Source organism: Botryllus schlosseri, chromosome 16, assembly GCF_051294905.1.
Source record: "Botryllus schlosseri isolate E-star chromosome 16, Bs_hap1, whole genome shotgun sequence".
Classification (NCBI taxonomy): Eukaryota; Metazoa; Chordata; class Ascidiacea; order Stolidobranchia; family Styelidae; genus Botryllus; species Botryllus schlosseri.
In genome coordinates this window covers 15,775,904-15,803,803 of record NC_137251.1, presented here as the reverse complement: position 1 = coordinate 15,803,803, position 27,900 = coordinate 15,775,904, and the positions used below count along the sequence as shown (strand labels likewise).

The following is a 27,900-nucleotide window of genomic DNA, read 5'->3' as shown; positions in this document are numbered from 1 at the left end:
GACGACAAAATGGAAAGAAAACGTTCATGCGGAGTGACTCCGGTGGCAGTACATAATAATGACCTTATAGAGCAGGGGTCGCCAACTCAAAATGGGTCGCGGGCCACTTTTCCAAATTCATAGAGGCCGCGGGCCGCATGTCATCAATATCGAGATAAAAGTAGGCAACGCAGATGAACAACCACGTCTGATAACTCTACGTTATTAGAATGCTGTGCTCTCTAACATGGGCGACGGTTAGGCTATAGCCAGCACAAAAGAAATAATAATTTATTGAACAAACACAAATACAACAAAAAGTATCATGATCATCAATTTCGTTATATTTTGAACTATGAGCTGTACACGATATCTGACAACACTCTGTATAGCCGCTAAAACAGGGGTGGCCTACATTTTTGCTATTCACGGCCGCATTTCGATTACTCATGTAGCCTGCGGCCGCATACCGTTGGTTAGCCGTGATAAACTATAGCTGGGGCCAAATACCCACGTTAAACTGTCCATGTCCATTGCCGGTACCCTCCGAACTAATCTATTTATGCATATCGGCTTACTATGCGCACCGAAATCGTTATTAGTTATGTTGTAAAGAGCCACAGGAAACCGTTCTGTAGTCGCGCCTAGCGCGTAAAATTTTTTATATCGATGATTGAATTTCGTCAAAAAATATTAGTATAGTTTCACATATTACTACAAAACATTTATCCTTTTTCGGCCCATGTGATCAGATTCACCGATAAAGCTGATGTAGGGGTTATCTTCGGAAACTTAGGGTAGTTATTTAAAGTGTCGACAGCCGCATAATTTCCCTTCTAATGCCGCAGATTGGCCACCCCTGGATTAAAGAATCAATATTGGGGTTAGCTATAGACACGGTAGGCCTATACTTGCTAGACAAGTATCTCCTCGTAAAGCATGGTCTTTTGGAGAGCCCGAAGTCGTTTTTAAAGCGTCTCGGTCTTAATAGTGGTGGGCCATTGCACGTCAAGGCAATATACCCATTCGTACCAACAAATTCTTCATCCATGGAATGATATTTTCATGCCGAAGCCGTATCGACTAGTGAGAAATAGTGATATTGGACACATAGAATGGCTTACTTTGAACAACAACAACATCCTGTTTCGACTGAAATCAATTTCAGCATTTCAAAATGATTTACCAAGCGTTTTTCTGAAATATTTTGAAATCAGGTCACGGGCCGCAAAATAGGACCTCGCGGGCCGCATGCGGCCCGCGGGCCGCGTGTTGGAGACCCCTGTTATAGAGTGTAAGGCGTCTGCTAGTACCACTTCCCAAGCGCTCTCTGGCAATTTGTGAGATGCGAGTAAAATTTCAATTGACCTCCATATCGTCTGATTAGCCCGCTCACATTGACTGTTATGACTGTTGCCCGTAGGGCGATAAGGAGTGGTACGACTGGTCGCAACACCCTTTCGGATCAAAAACTCGTTGACATCTTCAGAGAGAAAAGACTTTCCCCTGTCACTATGTACATAGCCAGGTAATCCAAACAAAGCGAACAATGACGATAAACAGCTAATAATAGTCTGCGACGTCATATCGGCGCATGGGAAGACGAAAGGAAAACGACTGAATTCGTCGATTACAACAAGCAAGTAAGGTCGCTTTCCAGCGACTGGTCCCTTGAAATCTATACTCACGCGATCCCATGCCCTAATAGCTTTGACGAGAGTATAAGCTTCTGGTCTGAAAATCGAGGTTTAATTTCAGCACATTCTGGGCAATCTCGGCACTCCTTTTTTCTTCTGTGGAAAAAGGTAAACATTTAGCTCGAACGAAGTGCATCATCCGTCGCACTCCTGGGTGCGACAGTGTTACGTGAATATCCCGTAAGCTCGATCCTGTAAAGGCACAAACTCTCGATATCGAATCGGCGGCTACGTTGTCTTTACCTGGTCGATGTTTGATTGCACTTAACTCGAGTTTCCACAAGGACAATTTTGTATTCTTTATCTTACTGCGATGAGATTTCGCGAATATGAAGGACAGTGCCTTTTGATCCGTGATCAAGGTAAACGGTTTTATATGAAGTAAATATCCCCACTTGCGTACTGCCTCAATAATGGCAGCTGCTTCTTTTTCTACGGCAGCGTACCTCTTCTCATGCTTCTTCAGCGTTCTGTGCGCAAACGCTACCGGCCCCCCTCTTTGGCTGAATATTGCAGCAATGGCGAATTCAGAAGCATCACACTCGATATTAAATTCTTCATCCTCCAGAATACAACCGAGACTTGACCGTAGGAGATCGTTTTTCAATTGCCGAAATGCCATCAAGGCTTCACTGCTTAAGGGTAAGAGAGAGAGAGATCAGATTTATTTTCACCGGCACCATCGAGAAATGTCAAATCGTTGTTACATAGCGGACCAATTTTACCGGAAAAATTCGATATCCACTTCGAGTAGTAAGAAAACATTCCCAGTCAACGTTTCAAACTTTTTCCGTCAGAAGGCGCCGGTAAGTCAACTAGAGGCTTCAAATGAGCAGGATCAGGCTTTATGGAGTCGTGAGCGACGAGGTGTCCCAAAATGGACAATTCCTTAACACAGAACTTGCACTTGTTAACATTCAGAGTTAGATCACAAACCTTCTCGGCGGCTATAAAAGCTTCCAAACGTTCATCATGCTGTTGCTTTGTATCGCCATAAATGGTAGCGTCGTCTAGATAAGCGACAGTGCCTCTTAGTCCGTTGCCCCCTAAATCTGTCAATAAAGCGTTGAAACGCAGCAGCTCCATTAGTGACTCCGAAGGGAAGCCTGCAAAATTGATATAGACGACCACAAGCTTCTAATGCAGTAAAAGGCTTATCATTACTTCCAAGAGGTACCTGATGGTAAGCGGACTTCAAATCTATCGCACTGTCCCATTTACCTCGAGCTACTTCATTTACTACGTTTTCAATCTTCGGAAGCGGATACGCATCTAGTGGAGTATAGCGGTTGATTGTTTGAGAGTAATCAACGACCAATCTCTTCTTGTGTCTGGAGTTCTTTACCACCAATACCTGAGCTCTCTACGGAGACGAGGAAGGTTCATTCACTCCAGATTCCAAAAGTTTTGAGACTTCGTCCCGTATTAACACCTTGTCATCATTACTGTAGTTTCTAGACTTGGTAGCCAAGGGCTGCACGTTTCCATCTACAAACCGAAAAATAAACGGCGTCTCATCCACTTTAGCAGCTATCACATTACAGGCATCAGTTGCTGCTGCTGTATCAGCGCTCCCGTCAACGCTTTCATTTGTGACCATCCCATCGCCACCGCCACTTGCTCTGCCGCTGTTGATGGTTAGATCTCCATCGCCACTGAATTCCAAAATAACTCTTTTTATGCTTTTCGAAGAAATTATGGCCTAGAACCAAATCACAACAAAGATCGTCGAAAACGCCGAACCGAACAGACTTATATATTCCATTACCCAAATCCACAGGAACACAAACGAAACCGTCGACTTCGGCGGCGAATTGTCCTGAAGCGAGTTTGATCATGGTTTGCAGTCCTCTGCCTTTCAACCCAAGCGAAATCAACCCAAGCGAAGCGGCTACTTAAGAGTCCATGTAATTTTCCCAGGCTCCGGAGTCCAGTAAGGCACGCAACTTTGCTTTACGAATGTAAGCGGGCACAGTAGTGTTGGACGGCGAGTTACAGCTATTAGATGCAAGAATGGACGAGATTCGAGGTTCAGTGACAGACGCAGCTGTTTTCACTACTTGGGATCGACACATTTTACTGAAATGTCCTTGCTTTTGGCACTTGAAACACCTCACGTACCGAGCAGGGCATAGGGCACGGTCTTAAACGTGACTGTTACCAGAAAATATACACTTCGACGATTGACGACGGACCACTGCGACTTCACTTCCGTCATTATTCGAAGATGTACAATCCGTGCGAGCCACGCTATTCACATTAGCGATCTCGCTCGCATCATTATTCACAGCAATGTGTGCGAATGCGCAATCTATATGAGCCATGCTATTCACAGTAGCGGTGGTCTCATAGGAACGAGAGAAGCACTCTGCTTTCTCCATAGTGTCTGCAACTTGAAGCGCTTTATCCAAAGATAGTTCCTCGTGTTCCAGAAGACGAAGACGTATATTTGCTGATAGCAATCCAGAAATGAACGCATCGCGTACAGATTCTTCCAAATGCGTTTCTGCGGTAACCGTCTTGAACTCGCATTTCTTGCCCAATGTTAACAATTCTTAAATTCAGATACGCTCTCACTCGTCATTTGTTTTCTGGTCGAGAGGTTATGACGAGCGTAAATAGTATTGTTCTTCTTGACATACATCCATCTTCTTCAATTTCTCCATTGCTTCAAGGTAGTTCTCCTTATCTTCGATATACGAAAATAGCTCAGCAGACATGTATCCACCCATAATAGCGACCTTATTGATGGCAGAAAGTGCGGGTGAATCCGACTCACTCCCAGACTATGCGGAGCCGGCATTTCTTGATTGGTCAACGGCTTCAATATAGCTCTCCAACATACGCTTCCAATGGTTGAAAACCTTCTGCGAATCCACCGCACGTGGTAACACTTCTAACACTGGTGCGCGGATTAGCTTCTCGTTGCAAGCAGCCATGTCTTTTACGGAAAAGACGTCAACGTTCGTTTAGGTAATAAAATTGCACTGAAAACGTACTACGAGTTTGATTTATATTAACTAAATGAAGACTCAAGCAACTAAATGCGGTATATAAAACACTCAATATATAGGTAGGTTAAGATGCGGGTAATCAACACAAATGCGGGTAATCAACACAATTGGTGAGATCACGAAGAAACAATAATCACCACACCTTGGTCTCATGTTTCGGTATTTTAGACGACGACCCCATACGCCCGTAGATACTCCATTCTGAACGAACTGTGCAACTTTGGCTTAACCTTGGCTCAGGCCCCGTTCTAACTTTTAGTGATTCCAAATTCGCTATTCCCAAAAGTTCGAAAAGTATATATCGGCCCAGCAATAAAATGCTGCTGATCGCAATTGCAAATGGTCACCCCGTATGCTTTTTATTTGCTCGAAAACTAGGGGAAACCAAATAGTAACTTACCAAGTTTATAAAGCGCATAAGTCATCAGCGATCTTTCACTATTAACAAAAACCTCTTTTTGTAACAGCGCGGTAAAACGCATTACCGTACTACTAGGCTAAATGAAGACAGCTGTATGGTAAGAGCTCAAATCTGGAGAAAGATATGGTTCAGAAGATCTATTGATGGGAGGAAGATCTGTCATGATTATAATTATTAACCAAGTGGTCACATGACATACCGCAACCGTCCTATTATTGGTTGACCCCATTCAAGCATATAAATTCCCGTAGAATGATGTGGACCACTGAAAGTCGAGAACAACGCCTCAAAATTCGTATTTGGCATTGCATAGGGTTATGACTATACGGGTAGTGAAACGCAAATATCATATGGCATTGCGAAAAAAGTCACAACGACGTTCTAATTTCGTGAAATCTACACTGGCGTGACAAAAACAGACTTTCAGATATCGATAAGAACCCGGAAATACAGTTTCCTGTGTTTACATGTGTGTCAGTTCATTTTCTCTTCACGGTACCCGATTTCAGCCTTGAAAGTAATACATTTGCGAATTATATCACCATGGGGTTGCATTCAAAACAAATGTGCTTTAAAATACTTTGTTTAATGAAACATGATTAAACAGTGTTTTAAACAAAAGAATTTTAAAAAAATGTGTTATTTCAAACGTTGTCTAATTATGCCATAACTGTGTAAATAATTTCGAAAAAACATCTAGTAGTTGATCCTACTGACCATTTGCACTCAATACAGTGGACGTATGCGATGTGGGGTGGCTGGAACCCTCGATATCGTCGTAGGTTCAACAGATATAGCAAGTAGATATAGATCATTGGTACGGAATGGGCGTTGTGATGATGATGACCGTCGACAGTAAAAATGCTGCATAACGATGTAGTTCTGGTTAGATATTTTTGGTCTGTTTATCACAGTGGTCGGAAGCCCTTTTCGTCGAAGGGGCCATATTTACTCTATATATCCTCAATTGTCAAATTCAATCCACTCTGATGTCACAATTAAAGACTCGTGACGTCAAGACCGAATAAAAATAAATAAAATGATATAAAACGTGTTTCAAACAAGGGCCATGTTTTAAACATATTTGTTTTAAATTGATTTATATTTTATATGCAACCCTATAATCAGCATCGTGTTCACAAGGCTATTTCAATGTCGTTGATTCATTTCGAGCAAATCAGGGTTATTATATTTTTTCATTAATTAGCAATTTCATTATCTATAAACTTTATCTTTCATTAGAGCAAGGCTGCAAAATTATGTTTCTGTTCTTTTGCGCCGAATTACACGGTCCGTACCTCCCGGAACCAGATGCTCCGCTGCGGACCCCGATCGTAGAGTGTTCCTGTGGGGTTTCTTCGCAGTGGTCAATGGAATTCAGATTTTCCGACCTAATAGAACCTGATCGCAGTGTAATGACTCCACAATCGGCAATTAAAATCACAGTGACTAAAATGTGATCAGCTCACAAAAAGTCAATAGACATTGTGCAATTGTTGCAAACTAATATTCGAGTATATATTGTAAATGAATAGGTTGTATTTGCGGTGTATTAGTGACAAGATTTCCCGTCGGTTTATTAGGCTGGCTTTGTTTGTTAACTTACTATTGACTTCTGTATTATCTTTCAGTGTGTAGCTAACTGATGCTAGGGAATAGTTCCGATGGTGTAATGAGGCCCAAAGTCAATAGATATTGCACAATTGTTGCAAATCAATATTCCAGGGTTGTAAATGAATAGTTTGCTTTTCCGGAAGTGTTAGTAAGTTCTTCCGTCCATTTATTGGCCTGATATGTTTGCTTATTTAATTCTGTTGACGTCTGTATTTTCTATTGATGTGTAACTTGTGAGTAGTCATTCACGGTGGCGTAATGAGGCATTTATTGGTGTGCTAAATACCGTAAAATAATCCCCGACGGATTATCTTGAAAGTCATTAACTACCTGACCTAAAAAGCGAAAGACTGACTGTAGTATGCATTAGAAATCACCGGAGTTTATACCCAGATGTATTCGTCGGGGCGTGGGATACTAAAACAAAGAACGAGTTCACTGTAAATTTTCCACAGACACACGGTATTTTTCCTTGTGCCCGTGTCATAGACTCAATAAAGACTTGCGCTGCCAAAAAGTCGTCCAGAGACCCGACGGGATTCCGGAAGGGCGTGTCGCTATGAGTGCAAAAGTACACGATGGTCAGTGTTGGTCCAATTCTATTCCACGCTCTTATATTATGTTAAAAAATAGCTCAAAGTATAGGTTATACTCATCGAACTTTTTATATCAAATTATGATTTGTAACGTCTCGCCGTCAGTATGTACTCATGGATAAGTCTGGACAAAATGCATGCATGAGTGATTCTATAATAATCTATATCTATTCCGAAATCCGAATCCGAGCATCACTCAAAGTGACATCATAAGAGTATAGAGACTGTAAACTACAGTCTCTATAATAAGAGCATGGATGAGGTAGAAATGTCAAAATATGCGATCACAAAGACAATAATGCTAGTTCTCCAGCATCATACAGATAATTTGGTAATTTTGACCATACATATCTCGTTGCATTCTGTGTCAATGCTGTTGGTCGATCACGACTTGAAGAAGTATTTTCTCCGCGAATGTTACCAGCTTTGTACTGCATGTTTTGGATGCTACGGTACGGCCAATCGATTCCACGGTGGGACAAGTATATAAACTATAAATCCAAATGATTTCCTTGGTGGAAAGGGTGTATTACTTCGGTACTCAAAACAGTCGTCTCTCTCTCTACCCGACTGGAACCGGGAAAATTAATACTCGATTCAGATTCAAGTATACTCGAATCATTAATTGTGCCCATAATACCATACTTATAAGTACTAATTTTCGATAGATGCCATATTCTTTTCTACCTGTAACTGTAATTTCATAGCGGCATACAGAGAAGGTCTCTTTTAGCACACCTCGTCTGTCGCAGATCTTGATTTTGAACTTTCCCACTAAAAATGCTGTTTCTCGGCTGCAACGGGATCAACTATGATCCAGCAATTGCGGGCTGAATCATTCCATGTGATGATACTGCAACAGTGTAACAAAATCCAATTTATTTGCTATTACAAAGAGAAACAAATCGTGAGTGCAATAGGATTTATGATAGTTAGAAAGTATAGACCAGTGGTTCCCAACGTGGGCGATTTGACAGCCTAGGGGGCGAAAATGACGAAGGGGGCGATAGGGGGGCGAAAATGGACAAAGGGGGCGAAAATAGCGAAGGGGGCGATGACGCGTTAAAACGGCTATATAGGAGTCAAGTCGGAGAAATGACCTCTTTTTTAGTCAACCCGCCGAAGATAACAGATTGTATACCGATTTTTCGGTTCACAAAATCTGGGGGGCGATGATCGGCGTTGAGCTTGAAAAGGGGGCGATGAGTCGGAAAAGGTTGGGAACCACTGGTATAGACCAAAGTGTCGGTAGACTAACAGCAAATTTGTTGTAGTAGTATTGCGTTGCAGTCCTATACAGGCAAGTTATACAGGCAAAGTTTTTGGTACGATGTGTATACTAAAACTGATAAATTGGAACCTCGAAACCACGTGAATGCTGATGTTGAGTGTATTGATGGCAATGTAACGGGGATATACTTGGCCAAAATTGGCAAATAGTCAAAATGATAGTACGAGCATCTTGTTGCGAATCGTACAACAATATATTTTAATGTTCGCCAGCACGAATGATATTGAGGTACGGTGATTAGTTGAGATCAGATGATTTAGTCAATATGTTGATTGCGTGAAATCGATTCATCGTCGATCAGCTAGCCTACATGCAATGGATCATTATGCAATAATGCTGGCGGAATAAAAAAAAATGTTCCTTGTCGTCTTCATGTCGACCATACCCAAGATTCAAAAGTTGAACCAGAGCATAATCCTATATCGAAGCTTATCATAATACGAAAATGTATAAACAACAATGGTGAATAGTATAGAGCAGGTATAGGTAGGTAAATGCTATCTGTTCAAATTTCAGCAGCTCGTCTATTCACCACCGTTATTGCAACATAAAGCGGATAAAGTTCATATACGCAAGAATAGTAGCCAATAGAGTTCATGATTCAATCGAAATACAACAATGTACGTAAAGCGAAACGTATAAATCGTCTGGTTGGTGGGCTTGATATAAATAACGTAGTGAGAGAGAGAGAGAGAGAGAATTTTTATTCGTCTACATTACATATCAACATCATACAACAAAAATGTAACACAGTAAAAAGGTAGACGGGAGGCTCGATATAACAGAGACTTCAGAGACACCGAGGAAACTGCATATCTGGGCTTTCTAGTAATTGGGTGTACTGTAATTGATAACGTTGTTGGTAAGTCTTATCAACCAAATAACAAAATGACATTTATTACCTGGACCCGCGTTGCGCGAAAAACATTTTAGGGTCAATGACTAAATTTTGTCAGAAATATTCATGTGCAAAGACAGCATATGCATGCATATCGAAAATATAATCACGGAAACAAGGATGCATAGATATGTTTACTATAAACGTTCCATATCAACATGGTTAAAGAGCAATTGCCCGCGAAATAGATGGATAATTGATTTTATAGTCTGGTACATTTGCGCTAACCTCAAGCTGGCCAAGAGAAGGGATAAAGACACCAAAATACGCATAGGCAGACTTTGCATGATATTCGTCTAGCATTGCATACGGTCGCAGCGGAGTGCTACCACTTTTATCTTACCGCTACCATGCATAATGGAACTAAATTAGTCAGACGGAATCAGTTGATGTAGCAGTCTCCATTTCGTATCCATGCTGAGTCTCATATTGTAGCGTGACGTATCGTCTAGGGGAGGTTGTACCATCCCTACCTCTGTTCGGCTGAACAAATTGTGCGGGATGACAAACTACAGTCAATCCTTCAAGGGAACGCTGCGTTTGCACGGCTGCAGTTCTCCTCTGCCCGTAGTTGCACTGCTTCGTTTTACCGCATTTTCTCCAGGCGAAATAAATTACTGCTGTCCCGAACATCACCAGCGTTATAGCTATTATTGCCGCCCATTGCCACGTCTCGTTTGTCTGCAATCATACAAATGAACTATTTCCTTCGGATCGTCATGGAGAAAGCAAGGAAGGCTGTGGCGTAACCCCGGGTCGACAATATGCAATTACATTACAATAGTGATTTGACTTCTCAAATATATATTGTCCAGTGACAAACGGGATAAACTTCGATCTCATAGATTAAATAACTGCGGTTTACCCTTAATTTCTTCAACAGTCTTCTGTAGCTTAAGCCCGTTAGGTTTGCGAAGGTCACTATTCGGCCTATTCGACTCACATTTTTTTCGAGTAGGAGGATTCTGGCATCCAACCTTCGCATCTGTTCACTGGATAATTTCTCCAAAAAATACACTGTTGAAATGCAGAACACGAGCTCGCGGACAACTCAGTTATAGTTAAATTCTAAACCAGCAGTTCACCTCTACATTGCCCACATAGGTTGTCGGGACAGTGCGTCTCGCAGTTCTTGCAAGTTTCTAATTCCAAATCAAAAAACTCTTCCGTCACGCATCTGTTTCCGATGTCGATAAGGGCCTGTGTGGAATGATCAATTCATAATCATATCCCATATCCAACTGAACGTCAATTTAGCGGATGTACTGTACTGTACTATGCATTATACAATGTACGTACGTAGGCTACATGATAATACGCTGGTCGCTGGTACGCCATGGCTACATCTATTGAGTAATAATTTACCGATACCTTTTGTGTTTGCACGAAGCTTTGTTGAAACTCGTCGACGCTAATTCGGTTGGTAATAGTCCTCGCTTGGCTCAACGCGAACAGCATCAATAATCGCACAATTCGATGCATCATCTTTGCCATAGAGTTGTACCTTCTAGCACAGTGATATTTGTTGAAACAACCTTCTAGCACAGTGATATTCGTTGAAACAGAAACTTGCGTATGTAGTGTAGACCTGCCTTTGCAGTTTGCATAGCTATCGGATATAGTCTGTGGCCGTGCCATTATATAGGCCAAGGTCTCTCTTATGAAGTGTAAATACACGGCTATACACGGGAACTTCCCGCGGGTGCTCATTATAATAGTTTACCGTGGTTCCGTTAAGCTGGTAAAGGGAATTAAGATGTTTATAGCCAAGGGATCAAATTCAAAAATACACTTATAACATAACATAATTACCACAAAACACGGAAAATTGTGTTTGCAGTAGAGCTAACGTGCGCAAAACGAGATGAGTGAGTGGATATACAGACAAACAGGTTCTTTTGAACAACAATCGAAATCAACAGAGTATACATTTGCATGTGTTAGAGATGGACAATGGTCAAATGCATTGTACTTTCAACTCAAGTCTCAACAAAATCCTTTGGTAGTTCGGTTTCGCAGACGGCTGGCACAGACACACAAAGTTAATTGTCAAGCGGAGCTTAATTTTACCAAATGTGAAAAATTGTAATAAATGGTAAAGGTTCACAATGCAGAACCTACCAAAGTTCGTTGGCGAACGCTAAGCTACAAATTTCTGAGGTTCACACACAGAACGCGAACGTGAACCTCCCGTTCATACCAAACTTATGGCATGAGCGAGACTTGGCGTAGTTGGATAATCCACAATAGTACTTTTAATGGAAAAAATTCCTGTGTGAGCGACAAACGTGGTGCGGATGAGTGCGGATAAAAATCCGGATGAGAGTGGATGAAAATCGCAAATAATTCTAACGTGGAATAATTCAAATAGACTTGATAGGAAATTCAACAGCAGTGGCTCCCTCACTTTTGTCGTTGCGGCGTAATTGTAAAAAATTATTTGACCTGTTCGTAGCTTTAACAATAATTTTGTCTCTCATCTGCCGTAGAGAATTATTATTTGCGCACTAATACGTACTAGAAATTCTGCTTCGAAAGCGGGTGTAGTGGCGGGCGTCAACAAGTCTGATCCTGCGGCACGTGGGAAAATAACGCAAGACTGACTTTCTAGTCCAGTCCTTCCAATGTGTATTTTTTATAAGTTATTTTAAAAGTAATTTTATTGAAATAATTTGAGTAGACAGTAATAGAAATGCGACGAGCAAAGGAATATATAATTCACCAAAATTTGAAATCGCCTACGTCAGATATGTTTCCAGATAAGAACATATGGTAATCCCAATGTTTCGTAGAGCTGTGTTGCGGACAATTGTTGTGTGCACGTTATTTATGTCATACATGCCCGTAAAATGGTAGCATACTAATATTAGAAGTGCATTCTTTTTGATGTGTAAGGCTTGAGTCGTGATATACCACTGAAACTAAGATTTTGGTCGCAGTCAAACAAGTTTAAGGACCAATGCTTCAAGGTTATTGAAATGCTATGAACTCTCATTCTCAAGTTAGATTGAGAATGAGGGCTGAACACACGGTAACCTGACTTTCTTGTCTGTTCTCATTTACTCGCGAAACAGAAAATGGGAAATTGGAGCAGCGTATCAGAAGGTAGCGAGCTCTAATGTGCTCATTCTCCATGATAGTTTTGGAGCTTATTTTTCAAGCCATATGGCATAAGCACCAAAGCAAGAGTAGTAGAGAAATGGTGGATATAGCCGCATATCGTCTTGTAACTTAAAGAAACTAAAATCTCTAATAAAATAAAGAAACAAAGGATAACGGACTTACGCATTTTGCAGAATTGCAGTTCGTGACGGATTGCTGCAAGCGATCTGATCGATATGTGGCTGTCTGATTTCCGATTGAAATGAGTTTGGTGTAATATTTCTGACGTAATTTTCGCGGTTGTAGCGTGACTTGTTATTTATGAGTGGATTGATAACTGGTTCTGTCTGTTGATTTCAAAACCCGGCTGACCTATCGTGTCGCGCTTTCTGGAATTGAGTACGGTTGCTATCTGTGTGTCAAAACTCGTTTGCGGTGAATATAATTTTATTATCAGGCGAATAATATCAAGGTTATTGTCTTTGCTGTAATCGAATCTTTCTGGATCTCTATGGTGTGTACTCCGACGAAACGGAAAAGTTGACGCGGCATGACGCGGCGTGTAATCGTGGGTTGGTTGATCCAATTTCTCTTGAATGTGATGGGATGAGGGAAAATTTGCCCATTGAACATTACAGCTGTGAAGTGAACGCTCCTCTTGATCCGTATATGAGAGCCTTATGCTATACCTCAAGTGCACGGTCAAGGCGTTGGGCCAAACGAAACGATGTAAATTCACGCTTGCCGTTTGAACTGGCATACTCTGGTCCGGAACGATAACCGTTCAGATCTGTATTAGAGTGATATATATGTATTCTTGGTATCATTTTCAAGGCTACTTGCAGAATTACGTAACTCACTATCGGGCGATGAACGGATTCCGAAACTAGAAATGGTCCTGCCTGGCGATTTAAAACTCGGCTGACCTATCATGTCGATCAATGATTTCCGGTTCAATTGAGTACGGCTGCTATCTGCGTATAATCAAAACTCGTTTATGTTAAATTAAACTCGTTTGAATTTATTATCAGGCGAATATACTCAAGGTTACTGTATTATTTGCTGTAATTTTCCGCGTATGACGATCGAATCTTTTTGGATCTCTGTAGTGTGTAACCCGACGAAACGGAAAAGCTCGCCTGGCGTGACTCGCCGTGTCAGCGTGTAATGGCGGGTTGATTGATTGATGGGTATATGATGACAATTTATGCTATGTTTCAAGCGTACGGTCAAGGTCACACGAATCGATGTAAAGTCTCGCTTGGTTGGATTCTCGTACTTGGATGGGGTGGGGGGTGGCTGACTAAGGGGCTACACATCCAAAACTACTTCCGTAACCCAATGTCAGTCAGGCGCAGAGACGAGCGGATATAAAAATTTGGTATTCTGAAACCATCTTGCTCCGGCTTATATTTTAAAACTCAACTGGCGTATGATTTCTCTTGAATCTCTCAATCAATAATTCCCGGTTCAATCGAGTGTGAATGCAAGCTGTCTGTGTGGTGCACGCGTTATCAAATCAAACTCGTTTGTGTCATTGAGTCCATGGTAGGCCTATATCACATTGATATCATTGTAAGCAGACAGTTTTGAGTAACTATGTGGGATTCTATTGAAAACAGCTTTATTACAAAGAAGCCGAGATAAGTCCATCGCTGTTGCTACTTGCTACCCGCCATTTTCAAGTGGTTTTTGACGACGTCCAAAGCTACTTCCCGCAGCTTACGACAGTAGAGAGCGAGTGTGCCAGGAGCGAGCCTCGTATACGGTACAAACGAGTGTGGATTTGAATGGGAAAACAAGGCATTGGGGGATCTTTACTGGATTACTTTTGGATTTAAGTTTATTCGGACCCGGATTTGTGGATTTTACATGCTACTCGCGAAATAATATCGCGGGCAAGTGATCCCCATGAATCAGCCGTGATCGATCGGGAGGTGATGCGATGATGTCAGTCTGGATTCAAAATACTCGTTTGGATTAATCACATCATAGTAATCAGTTTTCTTCTGGCTCGTGACTCTTGCATCGATGTGGTTCCTGTATCGAGAACTACGATACTAGATTCCATTGTACGCCGACGAATCGGGGCTCGTATACTGTACAAATGAGCGTGAATTCGGATGGGAGTACGGCGCATTGGAGTATTTTTACTGGATTACTTTTGGATTTACGTATATCCGGACCCGGATTTTTTAAATTGTACATGCTACTGGCGAAATAATTGCGCTAGTAAGTGATGGCCATAAATCAGCCGTGATCGATCGAGAGTGATACGATGATGTCGGTCGGGGTTTAAAATACTCATTTCGATTAATTCCATCAACGTAGTCATCTTCTTCTGACTCGTGACTCTTCCGTCGATGTGGTTCCTGTATTGAGAACTATACGATACTCGATTCCATTGTACGCTGACGTATCGGAAAAGTTCGCCTCGTTTCGTAGGATACTGGGGGAAAGGCTTAATCTCGCTGAATACGAGTTTGGGAATATTTGGCGTTATATTCGAGTGATAAAAAACTTATCTCTAGGCAAGTAGACGTACTTGCTGAGTGATTGTAGCCTGCGACCCAAATTCCCATTGTCTCTGTCCACAATCGCTTGTGAAGTGGTGTAATGAATCGGTGATCCGAATCCAGCCCGGAATTGCTCCTGCTCCTGGATCCGATCGTAATCACCTCCGCTCAGATGTGATCAACCTGTTGACGGATATACAGTCTTGTCGTCATCGTTGTATGTTAAGTTGACGGAATAATACTTGATCATAATGAGCAATCTGTAAGATATACATCTCAGTAGTACCGTGTTTTCTGTTTCACGGTCATACAAATCGGGTGCAGTTCAGATTAGCAAGAAATCGAGCAGTTTCATTTTCCTGGTACTGAGTTGAGACGCAATAACTACTGGTCAGGCGTAATCATCTTCCATCTACAAAGGATGTTTCATTTTGGTATGGCTGCATATCAATTGTGTATATAAACTTGTATTTCGGCAGTCGATGAAGAAAATATGTAACCCGTTTGCTAAATATGTATGTTGTCTATTTTAGGAACACGAGAAGTGAAGTACATCAACAGTTTGATGTCAAAGAAAATATTATCCATGACGAAGCGTGAATAATGATTTTACCCGCTGCGTGTCGAAATAGCGTATAGCGTATAGCGTATAATAGCGTCGATTCCGCAGCTGCAACACCAATGGGTTGCGGGTTCGAGTCCGACTGAGTTCGACTGCAGAATTCTTACCCAAGTGTTGGATGTTTATCTAGGCTCCTATTTTTCATATAATCCGTACAAGCGATGCCTTCTAGAAGCTCAGAAGTGGGCAGTGCTACAAGTCGGTATCTACAGGACACAAATGACGTAAATCGTCCTGGTTGAAATGACCGTATTAGCAGTCTACAAGCACAATGAATATCACAAACAACGAAACAAACTCTACCCGCCATGATATCGACTCCAGCAGGACATATTTTCGATATATTGAGATATGTAAATTTCATTCTTAATATTTTCAATCTTGCAAGCGAACCATATCTTTTAGGGCGGCAATAATACAAGATTTGTCGTTATCGACTAACGCTGTCAAGGGCGATTTGGTGTATGGAAATGTGAATATTGATTACGACGGTGCGATTTTGGACGGTTCGCCGCGGTAAACGATCCTTGATATCAGGAAACAATCAGGCGCAGTCTGAAAATATAGTCGAACATTCGTACCCTGCTACAATACCAAGCACAAAGCGTTATTGGAAGAAAAAAATGCGATGAAGCGGCGATCGATATGCATCGTACAAAGACGTAGTAGTAGTCACGCACAAACACACACACACACACACACTAGAATACTAGTCAGATTATAGGACCACGAACTAACATATCGATTCAGTTTTCCATCCCATGCCACCTCATTTTGTCTCTTTCCTTTCATATTCTCTGCTTTAGTTTTCATTCGGTGTGCATTCCTCTTCTTTACTTTACCTATGCCAAGGTGGGGTGTGCGATTTCAAAGACTACTCCAAGCTCCAATTCGTTTCGACACCTCCCTGTCTTTCATTGTATCGCAGTTTTGTAGTGTTTTGAAACGATGAAAATATTAATAAACTAACACTGATACACTAAATTATCCCAAGAACAGCTGCAATACAGAAACGTTTGAGGTCTATATATTTGCGATTTTTTATTGCGTGTGAAGATTTAAAAACGACTAGTAGAATAGGTAGGAGAAGACTGGAGGAGCAAGCTCTAGCACATAATAGACATTTCGTCCATCAGTATTGGTGTTTGTAAGGCAGGGCTAGAATCTGTGTAAAATGAGGAAAATTACTATAATATGAATGGGAGGCATTCAATAGCACCCAAGCAGAGTTCTGAAAAACGTGAGTTGAACTGGATTGGATCCGAAAATGAACAATGCGCAGTGAGCACAATGACTCGGACTCGAGTCTCAACACCGTGATTCGGAGTTGAATATTCGAATCCTGAGTTGGACTCGGTGGTGAATGGAAAATGATTCGACTTGACTCGAGTCCTACCGAATGTTGGGATTAAGTCACCATCCTCGAGTCACGAGTAGGGCTAGGCACAATGATTCGTGTACCCGAATCTGAAACGAGTAATATATATAACGATTCTAGTCGAGTAGTAAAAGACGATTTTTTTTCGAGTACTGAAAATATACGCTTCTATCGCCACTAAACGGCAATTTATCAACGAAAGTCATAGGTTCGATACTAGTTTCAAGTGTGGAAGCTGTAAAACTTTGATTGGTCGTATCGCAGCATACGAAACCTACAGACTACAGTACAATGCTACGAAAGTTACTGAAAATAACAAATCGCTGGTATGCCAGCTAGTTTTATGGCTCTACAGCATCACCAGATTTTTATGACTCTATATGGCGGGTGTTTTCAACCCGGATCCAATCATCTGGATAGTAAGTAGCCTATACACAAGTAAGTAACTCCGTCGGTCGGAAGAAGTAGGCGTATCACGCGATATACTTTTTCGTATCATAGATAATGATATCATGCAAATTCTGCACGAGATGTGTCTTGGAAGTGGCACGTAAAACGTTGTTGTCCCCCACCAATATAGCTTCTCTAGATGAGATGTCTTATTCGTTTTGCTATCTGACCCGTTTGTGGAAATCTTCAGCGACAATTATTGTTCTGGGGATCATTTTCGTTGAGTATTAAAATATGGTCTCTCGCAGAGCGTGACGGTCAGCAAATGTATGTCTCAAATATTCAGCGGAAACCGGGGTACATTATTGTTCGAGACTCCTATATATGACTTGGAATAAAGCACCGATGCCTTGTCATTCAGAGGCTGCTGTATCGAGAGCGTCCATGGCAGTTGATCGAATAATCATGTGAGAAGATGGTCAAATATGATTGTCTACCTATCTATTATGAATATTCTATTTCGGAGTGTTTCCTTGTATATCCCCGAGAGTGACGACATAGAGTCGACTATTACTGATCTCGCGATGTGAGAATACAACTCGTGAAAAGAAGCTTGTGATCTGTGATGGATTACAGAATATTCCGATGTCAACGCTGACGTTCTTGAAAATGGTGTGATTCGTTATAGTTCTGATCTTGTGTGACTACCCCAAACAGTAGATTATCGACTATAAAACGTTTGTGTAGCTATAATTCGTATCCAAGTTGTTGAACTAAGACATATGACGGTAGAATCGAATGTCATACATAAAAACTTATTCAAATACCTACTAAGAGTGAACATTACAACGTTGAGTCACTTGAAAAGTTGTCGTGGTAGCGGAATATTGTTTGTGAATCGATATGGTTAGTAACAGTTGCATTGTTCGCACATTTAATGCTATTTATCGATATCGGATCGGCTTATGAAATATCAGTGTGAGAACCAAGTGCGTGCCAACTGCCCTTTGTCGATGGAAATAAACACCTGTCTCCCGTATTGCTGTCAGAAAACAATCTGTTTTCATGAAATACGCATATTTGCACGCCAAGTCCTGCTAATTTTGTTGCCCGTTCGTTTTTGTATTAACATTAAGTGTGTAGTATCTCTCCTTTGGCGATGGTAATTTGGCGGAAAAAGTCAGCACCTAAGATTAAAAAAATCAACCAGAGAACGAGCTGTTTCTCCGTGACCTTTCAATATTCACCTATGGTTTTGAATTCTCAGCAAATGTCATTATTGTTGACAATATGTGAATTGCTATCGAAGATTCGTAGTAATGGTTTTGTCTGTTTTTAGGATGATATATTTCTCAAACAGTTTCCCAAAATGAGAGACTGTTATGGAAAGACACTTCGACCCGGATCCGCCAGTACAGAGATGCGTATATATCGCGTCGGGTTCTCACCGCTCCGAATTATATAGACTCGCTACGTTCGCCAGGTTTTCGAGACTGTCGTACACAAAGCGTGCAGATTCAGCATCTGACGGATATTATTGGCTAGGGTTCGAAGACAAAATTAAATGTTTCGGATGCAGTATTTCACTCGAATAATGGGTTGAAAAGGATACGAATGTAAGTTGTCATGAAGCGAGTTGTGTTCGAGACGTATTCAATATTCCCGTTGAAAGATCGAATTTCAGGAGTCTATTACGGGAGTTTAAGCTTCAAATCGAGACACCGCAAGTCAATAACAGCGACATAAAACTTGCGAATATCATTGACCGAGAACACGCGTGTTTGATTAAGAACCTCGACTTGAAAAGGGAATCGAAGCGACGCGAAACCTTCAAGAAATGGCCTAGCTATCCAATACCCCACGCAGTAGGCGAGTTGGCGAACCAAGGGTTTTTCTATCTCGGTAACTTAGACAGAACGCAGTGCTTTAGCTGCTTCGGTGTTCTTCGCAATTGGAAACCCATAGACGACGTATCGGAAATACACCTTACACATTTTCCAAAATGTACTTTCGCGCGTGGTAGCTTTTCAGGAAATATCGCACTAGCTGAGCACGACCGCGGCAATTTGGATGACCTGCTTCACGAGAAAATACGACGGCTCACTATCAATGTGAAAGAACCAGATGAGCCCTACGAGGATGAAAAACACTATCTTGCTGAACTATTCCCTTGGCTTAACCCCGCGAATCCTGTAATGTCGTCCTTGTCACGAAGAATAGCAATAGTTTTACAACCAGTTAGAATGTCCGGTCTAATCCAACTGATAGAAATAGAAGTATTCCAACACAAGGCACTTGAGTATGTAGTGTAATTAGGTAAAACCTACCAAAATTCTGAGAAAAAAAAAATAGAAGTACTTCATGACTGCCACCACTGCGTTCTACGTCAGTCCCACAAGTCTAGAAACAATGCAAAGATGTCCACATGCTATAGTCATATTCATTTATATTTATTTCACATCGTTTACACGTCACGGCCTCTCCCATTTTCGATGCAATCCAACGGTGATCCATCGTTTGATTGACGATTCCGCAGAACATTTTGTCGTTTAGTCAACTCCAACTTCGTGATGGGGTTTCTAATAATCGGACGGTTGAGATTTGGATATGTGTTTTCGATGCTTCGCCCGAATTCGATACCTTTCATTCGAAGTACGTACTCGCATTGCGGAAACAATTTAGCATGTTCCGTCCAAACCTCGTCTGTCCGGTTCCACCGAAGTCCACCATTGCAGTAAAAACATTTCGTCTTGTCCGAATCGATGTAATAAAACCCCGCATTTGCTAATTGCTCAACGCTAGCATTGATTTTAGCGGGATCCCAACCTTCGTCGAAGGTTGCTATTCTTCGTGACAAGGACGACATTACAGGATTCGCGGGGTTAAGCCAAGGGAATAGTTCAGCAAGATAGTGTTTTTCATCCTCGTAGGGCTCATCTGGTTCTTTCACATTGATAGTGAGCCGTCGTATTTTCTCGTGAAGCAGGTCATCCAAATTGCCGCGGTCGTGCTCAGCTAGTGCGATATTTCCTGAAAAGCTACCACGCGCGAAAGTACATTTTGGAAAATGTGTAAGGTGTATTTCCGATACGTCGTCTATGGGTTTCCAATTGCGAAGAACACCGAAGCAGCTAAAGCACTGCGTTCTGTCTAAGTTACCGAGATAGAAAAACCCTTGTTTCGCCAACTCGCCTACTGCGTGGGGTATTGGATAGCTAGGCCATTTCTTGAAGGTTTCGCGTCGCTTCGATTCCCTTTTCAAGTCGAGGTTCTTAATCAAACACGCGTGTTCTCGGTCAATGATATTCGCAAGTTTTATGTCGCTGTTATTGACTTGCGGTGTCTCGATTTGAAGCTTAAACTCCCGTAATAGACTCCTGAAATTCGATCTTTCAACGGGAATATTGAATACGTCTCGAACACAACTCGCTTCATGACAACTTACATTCGTATCCTTTTCAACCCATTATTCGAGTGAAATACTGCATCCGAAACATTTAATTTTGTCTTCGAACCCTAGCCAATAATATCCGTCAGATGCTGAATCTGCACGCTTTGTGTACGACAGTCTCGAAAACCTGGCGAACGTAGCGAGTCTATATAATTCGGAGCGGTGAGAACCCGACGCGATATATACGCATCTCTGTACTGGCGGATCCGGGTCGAAGTGTCTTTCCATAACAGTCTCTCATTTTGGGAAACTGTTTGAGAAATATATCATCCTAAAAACAGACAAAACCATTACTACGAATCTTCGATAGCAATTCACATATTGTCAACAATAATGACATTTGCTGTGAATTCAAAACCATAGGTGAATATTGAAAGGTCACGGAGAAACAGCTCGTTCTCTGGTTGATTTTTTTAATCTTAGGTGCTGACTTTTTCCGCCAAATTACCATCGCCAAAGGAGCGATACTACACACTTAATGTTAATACAAAAACGAACGGGCAACAAAATTAGCAGGACTTGGCGTGCAAATATGCGTATTTCATGAAAACAGATTGTTTTCTGACAGCAATACGGGAGACAGGTGTTTATTTCCATCGACAAAGGGCAGTTGGCACGCACTTGGTTCTCACACTGATATTTCATAAGCCGATCCGATATCGATAAATAGCATTAAATGTGCGAACAATGCAACTGTTACTAACCATATCGATTCACAAACAATATTCCGCTACCACGACAACTTTTCAAGTGACTCAACGTTGTAATGTTCACTCTTAGTAGGTATTTGAATAAGTTTTTATGTATGACATTCGATTCTACCGTCATATGTCTTAGTTCAACAACTTGGATACGAATTATAGCTACACAAACGTTTTATAGTCGATAATCTACTGTTTGGGGTAGTCACACAAGATCAGAACTATAACGAATCACACCCTTTTCAAGAACGTCAGCGTTGACATCGGAATATTCTGTAATCCATCACAGATCACAAGCTTCTTTGAAGAGCTTCTTAGAGGTACAGAACTTCAATATACAATTAAATAGTATATTCATATTGAAATGAACCCGAATATTTTCGGCTGACACTCGTCAGGGGTAATCGTCAGCAACTAGTAGAGAATTGGAAAGAACATTGTATATCAACAATCGTATCACAAAATATGACGTCACCAGCATGAAATTTCGAATGAGAGAACGTTCAATGTACTATTTTTAGGTGATACACGAACTCCTTTTGTTGACAGAGTTTTGGTTGGTGTATTTTGATAAAAGTTGATTCCAAGGCACACAATTCCACAATTCACAATTCACAATTCCATTTGTGTGCCTTGGAATCAACTTTTATCAAAATACACCAACCAAAACTCTGTCAACAAAAGGAGTTCGTGTATCACCTAAAAATAGTACATTGAACGTTCTCTCATTCGAAATTTCATGCTGGTGACGTCATATTTTGTGATACGATTGTTGATATACAATGTTCTTTCCAATTCTCTACTAGTTGCTGACGATTACCCCTGACGAGTGTCAGCCGAAAATATTCGGGTTCATTTCAATATGAATATACTATTTAATTGTATATTGAAGCTTCTTTTCACGAGTTGTATTCTCACATCGCGAGATCAGTAATAGTCAACTCTATGTCGTCACTCTCGGGGATATACAAGGAAACACTCCGAAATAGAATATTCATAATAGATAGGTAGACAATCATATTTGACCATCTTCTCACATGATTATTCGATCAACTGCCATGGACGCTCTCGATACAGCAGCCTCTGAATGACAAGGCATCGGTGCTTTATTCCAAGTCATATATAGGAGTCTCGAACAATAATGTACCCCGGTTTCCGCTGAATATTTGAGACATACATTTGTTGACCGTCACGCTCTGCGAGAGACCATATTTTAATACTCAACGAAAATGATCCCCAGAACAATAATTGTCGCTGAAGATTTCCACAAACGGGTCAGATAGCAAAACGAATAAGACATCTCATCTAGAGAAGCTATATTGGTGGGGGACAACAACGTTTTACGTGCCACTTCCAAGACACATCTCGTGCAGAATTTGCATGATATCATTATCTATGATACGAAAAAGTATATCGCGTGATACGCCTACTTCTTCCGACCGACGGAGTTACTTACTTGTGTATAGGCTACTTACTATCCAGATGATTGGATCCGGGTTGAAAACACCCGCCATATAGAGTCATAAAAATCTGGTGATGCTGTAGAGCCATAAAACTAGCTGGCATACCAGCGATTTGTTATTTTCAGTAACTTTCGTAGCATTGTACTGTAGTCTGTAGGTTTCGTATGCTGCGATACGACCAATCAAAGTTTTACAGCTTCCACACTTGAAACTAGTATCGAACCTATGACTTTCGTTGATAAATTGCCGTTTAGTGGCGATAGAAGCGTATATTTTCAGTACTCGAAAAAAAATCGTCTTTTACTACTCGACTAGAATCGTTATATATATTACTCGTTTCAGATTCGGGTACACGAATCATTGTGCCTAGCCCTACTCGTGACTCGAGGATGGTGACTTAATCCCAACATTCGGTAGGACTCGAGTCAAGTCGAATCATTTTCCATTCACCACCGAGTCCAACTCAGGATTCGAATATTCAACTCCGAATCACGGTGTTGAGACTCGAGTCCGAGTCATTGTGCTCACTGCGCATTGTTCATTTTCGGATCCAATCCAGTTCAACTCACGTTTTTCAGAACTCTGCTTGGGTGCTATTGAATGCCTCCCATTCATAATATAGTAATTTTCCTCATTTTACACAGATTCTAGCCCTGCCTTACAAACACCAATACTGATGGACGAAATGTCTATTATGTGCTAGAGCTTGCTCCTCCAGTCTTCTCCTACCTATTCTACTAGTCGTTTTTAAATCTTCACACGCAATAAAAAATCGCAAATATATAGACCTCAAACGTTTCTGTATTGCAGCTGTTCTTGGGATAATTTAGTGTATCAGTGTTAGTTTATTAATATTTTCATCGTTTCAAAACACTACAAAACTGCGATACAATGAAAGACAGGGAGGTGTCGAAACGAATTGGAGCTTGGAGTAGTCTTTGAAATCGCACACCCCACCTTGGCATAGGTAAAGTAAAGAAGAGGAATGCACACCGAATGAAAACTAAAGCAGAGAATATGAAAGGAAAGAGACAAAATGAGGTGGCATGGGATGGAAAACTGAATCGATATGTTAGTTCGTGGTCCTATAATCTGACTAGTATTCTAGTGTGTGTGTGTGTGTGTGTTTGTGCGTGACTACTACTACGTCTTTGTACGATGCATATCGATCGCCGCTTCATCGCATTTTTTTCTTCCAATAACGCTTTGTGCTTGGTATTGTAGCAGGGTACGAATGTTCGACTATATTTTCAGACTGCGCCTGATTGTTTCCTGATATCAAGGATCGTTTACCGCGGCGAACCGTCCAAAATCGCACCGTCGTAATCAATATTCACATTTCCATACACCAAATCGCCCTTGACAGCGTTAGTCGATAACGACAAATCTTGTATTATTGCCGCCCTAAAAGATATGGTTCGCTTGCAAGATTGAAAATATTAAGAATGAAATTTACATATCTCAATATATCGAAAATATGTCCTGCTGGAGTCGATATCATGGCGGGTAGAGTTTGTTTCGTTGTTTGTGATATTCATTGTGCTTGTAGACTGCTAATACGGTCATTTCAACCAGGACGATTTACGTCATTTGTGTCCTGTAGATACCGACTTGTAGCACTGCCCACTTCTGAGCTTCTAGAAGGCATCGCTTGTACGGATTATATGAAAAATAGGAGCCTAGATAAACATCCAACACTTGGGTAAGAATTCTGCAGTCGAACTCAGTCGGACTCGAACCCGCAACCCATTGGTGTTGCAGCTGCGGAATCGACGCTATTATACGCTATACGCTATACGCTATTTCGACACGCAGCGGGTAAAATCATTATTCACGCTTCGTCATGGATAATATTTTCTTTGACATCAAACTGTTGATGTACTTCACTTCTCGTGTTCCTAAAATAGACAACATACATATTTAGCAAACGGGTTACATATTTTCTTCATCGACTGCCGAAATACAAGTTTATATACACAATTGATATGCAGCCATACCAAAATGAAACATCCTTTGTAGATGGAAGATGATTACGCCTGACCAGTAGTTATTGCGTCTCAACTCAGTACCAGGAAAATGAAACTGCTCGATTTCTTGCTAATCTGAACTGCACCCGATTTGTATGACCGTGAAACAGAAAACACGGTACTACTGAGATGTATATCTTACAGATTGCTCATTATGATCAAGTATTATTCCGTCAACTTAACATACAACGATGACGACAAGACTGTATATCCGTCAACAGGTTGATCACATCTGAGCGGAGGTGATTACGATCGGATCCAGGAGCAGGAGCAATTCCGGGCTGGATTCGGATCACCGATTCATTACACCACTTCACAAGCGATTGTGGACAGAGACAATGGGAATTTGGGTCGCAGGCTACAATCACTCAGCAAGTACGTCTACTTGCCTAGAGATAAGTTTTTTATCACTCGAATATAACGCCAAATATTCCCAAACTCGTATTCAGCGAGATTAAGCCTTTCCCCCAGTATCCTACGAAACGAGGCGAACTTTTTCGATACGTCAGCGTACAATGGAATCGAGTATCGTATAGTTCTCAATACAGGAACCACATCGACGGAAGAGTCACGAGTCAGAAGAAGATGACTACGTTGATGGAATTAATCGAAATGAGTATTTTAAACCCCGACCGACATCATCGTATCACTCTCGATCGATCACGGCTGATTTATGGCCATCACTTACTAGCGCAATTATTTCGCCAGTAGCATGTACAATTTAAAAAATCCGGGTCCGGATATACGTAAATCCAAAAGTAATCCAGTAAAAATACTCCAATGCGCCGTACTCCCATCCGAATTCACGCTCATTTGTACAGTATACGAGCCCCGATTCGTCGGCGTACAATGGAATCTAGTATCGTAGTTCTCGATACAGGAACCACATCGATGCAAGAGTCACGAGCCAGAAGAAAACTGATTACTATGATGTGATTAATCCAAACGAGTATTTTGAATCCAGACTGACATCATCGCATCACCTCCCGATCGATCACGGCTGATTCATGGGGATCACTTGCCCGCGATATTATTTCGCGAGTAGCATGTAAAATCCACAAATCCGGGTCCGAATAAACTTAAATCCAAAAGTAATCCAGTAAAGATCCCCCAATGCCTTGTTTTCCCATTCAAATCCACACTCGTTTGTACCGTATACGAGGCTCGCTCCTGGCACACTCGCTCTCTACTGTCGTAAGCTGCGGGAAGTAGCTTTGGACGTCGTCAAAAACCACTTGAAAATGGCGGGTAGCAAGTAGCAACAGCGATGGACTTATCTCGGCTTCTTTGTAATAAAGCTGTTTTCAATAGAATCCCACATAGTTACTCAAAACTGTCTGCTTACAATGATATCAATGTGATATAGGCCTACCATGGACTCAATGACACAAACGAGTTTGATTTGATAACGCGTGCACCACACAGACAGCTTGCATTCACACTCGATTGAACCGGGAATTATTGATTGAGAGATTCAAGAGAAATCATACGCCAGTTGAGTTTTAAAATATAAGCCGGAGCAAGATGGTTTCAGAATACCAAATTTTTATATCCGCTCGTCTCTGCGCCTGACTGACATTGGGTTACGGAAGTAGTTTTGGATGTGTAGCCCCTTAGTCAGCCACCCCCCACCCCATCCAAGTACGAGAATCCAACCAAGCGAGACTTTACATCGATTCGTGTGACCTTGACCGTACGCTTGAAACATAGCATAAATTGTCATCATATACCCATCAATCAATCAACCCGCCATTATACGCTGACACGGCGAGTCACGCCAGGCGAGCTTTTCCGTTTCGTCGGGTTACACACTACAGAGATCCAAAAAGATTCGATCGTCATACGCGGAAAATTACAGCAAATAATACAGTAACCTTGAGTATATTCGCCTGATAATAAATTCAAACGAGTTTAATTTAACATAAACGAGTTTTGATTATACGCAGATAGCAGCCGTACTCAATTGAACCGGAAATCATTGATCGACATGATAGGTCAGCCGAGTTTTAAATCGCCAGGCAGGACCATTTCTAGTTTCGGAATCCGTTCATCGCCCGATAGTGAGTTACGTAATTCTGCAAGTAGCCTTAAAAATGATACCAAGAATACATATATATCACTCTAATACAGATCTGAACGGTTATCGTTCCGGACCAGAGTATGCCAGTTCAAACGGCAAGCGTGAATTTACATCGTTTCGTTTGGCCCAACGCCTTGACCGTGCACTTGAGGTATAGCATAAGGCTCTCATATACGGATCAAGAGGAGCGTTCACTTCACAGCTGTAATGTTCAATGGGCAAATTTTCCCTCATCCCATCACATTCAAGAGAAATTGGATCAACCAACCCACGATTACACGCCGCGTCATGCCGCGTCAACTTTTCCGTTTCGTCGGAGTACACACCATAGAGATCCAGAAAGATTCGATTACAGCAAAGACAATAACCTTGATATTATTCGCCTGATAATAAAATTATATTCACCGCAAACGAGTTTTGACACACAGATAGCAACCGTACTCAATTCCAGAAAGCGCGACACGATAGGTCAGCCGGGTTTTGAAATCAACAGACAGAACCAGTTATCAATCCACTCATAAATAACAAGTCACGCTACAACCGCGAAAATTACGTCAGAAATATTACACCAAACTCATTTCAATCGGAAATCAGACAGCCACATATCGATCAGATCGCTTGCAGCAATCCGTCACGAACTGCAATTCTGCAAAATGCGTA

General features: G+C 41.4%; 2 protein-coding genes across 3 annotated transcripts; both read right to left on the bottom strand.

Moving 5' to 3' along the window:
• Positions 1-9,029: 9,029 nt before the first annotated feature.
• LOC145458916 (uncharacterized) lies at positions 9,030-11,770 on the bottom strand. Of its 2 annotated transcripts, XM_080337428.1 has the most exons (5): positions 11,046-11,770; positions 10,882-11,014; positions 10,596-10,710; positions 10,454-10,527; positions 9,030-10,191 (listed from the first exon to the last, which is right to left on the bottom strand). In XM_080337428.1, the coding sequence occupies exons 2-5, from the start codon at positions 11,002-11,004 to the stop codon at positions 9,883-9,885; spliced, it is 621 nt and encodes a 206-aa protein (XP_080193554.1). In that variant the 5' UTR covers positions 11,005-11,014; positions 11,046-11,770; the 3' UTR covers positions 9,030-9,882. The 2 variants fall into 2 exon arrangements, with proteins under 2 accessions (XP_080193554.1, XP_080193553.1); XM_080337427.1 differs by having other exon boundaries at positions 10,882-11,769.
• Positions 11,771-19,982: 8,212 nt separating this feature from the next.
• LOC145458733 (baculoviral IAP repeat-containing protein 7-like) lies at positions 19,983-22,790 on the bottom strand. The gene is made up of 2 exons (XM_080337190.1): positions 22,708-22,790; positions 19,983-20,907 (listed from the first exon to the last, which is right to left on the bottom strand). Exons 1-2 carry the CDS (start codon positions 22,788-22,790, stop codon positions 19,983-19,985), a joined length of 1,008 nt encoding a protein of 335 aa, XP_080193316.1.
• Positions 22,791-27,900: the final 5,110 nt, after the last annotated feature.

What these genes read in the sequence shown, in the direction of transcription:
- LOC145458916 (XM_080337427.1), bottom strand. Translation starts at nt 11,220, where the DNA reads ATGAGCACCCGCGGGAAGTTCCCGTGTATAGCCGTGTATTTACACTTC. An exon ending in GCTTCGTGCAAACACAAAAG is followed by an intron (nt 10,711 to 10,881) that starts GTATCGGTAAAT and finishes CATTCCACACAG; the next exon opens with GCCCTTATCGACATCGGAAA. An exon ending in CCTATGTGGGCAATGTAGAG is followed by an intron (nt 10,528 to 10,595) that starts GTGAACTGCTGG and finishes GCATTTCAACAG; the next exon opens with TGTATTTTTTGGAGAAATTA.
- LOC145458733 (XM_080337190.1), bottom strand. Translation starts at nt 22,790, where the DNA reads ATGACTTGGAATAAAGCACCGATGCCTTGTCATTCAGAGGCTGCTGTA. An exon ending in GCAGTTGATCGAATAATCAT is followed by an intron (nt 20,908 to 22,707) that starts GTGAGAAGATGG and finishes TCCCGTTGAAAG; the next exon opens with ATCGAATTTCAGGAGTCTAT.